General features: G+C 35.0%; 1 protein-coding gene across 1 annotated transcript in view; it reads left to right on the top strand.

Annotated features, from left to right (window-relative positions):
• LOC103310236 (histone H1-II-like) overlaps positions 1-591 on the top strand; it is a 2464-nt gene extending 1873 nt beyond the window's left edge. The window contains exon 3 of the mRNA XM_008187819.1: positions 374-591. Coding sequence (XP_008186041.1) covers positions 374-591 — 218 coding nt within the window. The remainder of the gene's footprint in view (positions 1-373) is intronic.
• The last annotated feature ends 955 nt before the right edge of the window (positions 592-1546 follow it).

Consider the following 1546-nt stretch of genomic DNA (forward strand, 5'->3'; position numbering starts at 1 on the left):
ATTTGTGTGATGTATAATATTATTCGTGGGTACTTGAAACTTCTAAAGTATACTATTATATATCTAAGATAGTACCACGGTTTTTTGTTGATGTATAACGCGTTATAAGTACTAATAAATATTATGATATGATTAATTTGGAATTTATTATAGGTACCTAATATAATATTATGTCTTATACCTAGACTAACATACCGTCTCCGCTCAGAATCGTTTTTCTTATACAATGATATTATATCATTGAATTCAAATTTAATACCATCCATTATACAGTGACCCACTTGTAACCTACTGTACAGCAGAGTGAAATCCACTTACCCACCTTTTTTAATAGAGATATAAGAAATATATAAGAAATCAATCGTCAAAAAAGTAAAAGCCGCCGGAACACCGAAGAAGAAGAAGCTCGTAGCCGCCAAGAAACCCGCGGCGGGCGAACCAGCAGCCAAAAAAGCGAAAAAGGCCGCTGCAACCAAGCCCAAGGCGACTACACCGAAAAAGGCCGCAGCCAAGGCGAAAAAGCCGGCCGCTGTCAAACCCAAATCGAAGAAAACTCCAATCAAGAAAACCGCAGCTCCCAAAAAGAAGTAGAGGATGGGTGGTAAAATACTTTCCTCTTCCTTCTCTTAAAACGGTCCTTTTCAGGACCACCAATTTCATTTAACACAATAATATGACTTGCACTTCTGTCACTAAATATGTTTCATACATTTTTTGTAAGCAGTACGGATCGTATGACGTGTGTGTTTTAGAAAGACATATTTTATAAAGTCTGTCCTTGTTTGGTCGTTTCAGACTACGGGACGGGCGAAACGTACGCAGTTGCAGTTTGACTATTGTAATCGATTGATATAAAAACATCGGTCACAGTTATTATTATTAAGGAATTCCCGAATTCAATATTATTTATAACCATAAACGATGATAATACCTTTAATTGCGTCGCGATGGCATTGCGGTATTTCCATAGGTTTTTCATTGATGAGTTATTTTTAGAATGTTTTTACCGAATTCCTTGTGATCGACATTAATACCCGCACAACGGCTATTAATAATATGAATATTATCTATTATATTATCACCTGCGGCAACCCTAATTGTGTCGACGTTCGTCGGAGACGATTAACAATTTACTTGTTCCAATAATTCCTTTGAACAAAAATAACAAACTGGGACGTGAATAGACAGACAAGTCGTTACGCAGTAAATAATATAGCTCCCACATCTCGTTGTGTTCAGGGTTTTTTTCACAAAACATTTCGATACTTTCAAGTTTCAGCTTGGAGCGGGGCAGCTGTTTCTTCGGCCGCGGACACCCGAAAGTCTGCCCTTTACACCGGGTGATTCTTTTATCAAACAACACTCATTATTTCAAAAAGTGTAATTTTTTTGAAAATATTTTTTTACATAGTTTAAAGTTGCTCATAAAACAATGTTTTCCTAAAAAAAATTATATTTTTTATTTTTATAATTTTTTAAGTTTTTCATTTTTTTGAATGACAACATAGGGTTATAATTTTATATTCCAAAGCAAATATTTTTTCTT

This window comes from Acyrthosiphon pisum, chromosome A3, assembly GCF_005508785.2.
Source record: "Acyrthosiphon pisum isolate AL4f chromosome A3, pea_aphid_22Mar2018_4r6ur, whole genome shotgun sequence".
Taxonomy (NCBI): domain Eukaryota; kingdom Metazoa; phylum Arthropoda; class Insecta; order Hemiptera; family Aphididae; genus Acyrthosiphon; species Acyrthosiphon pisum.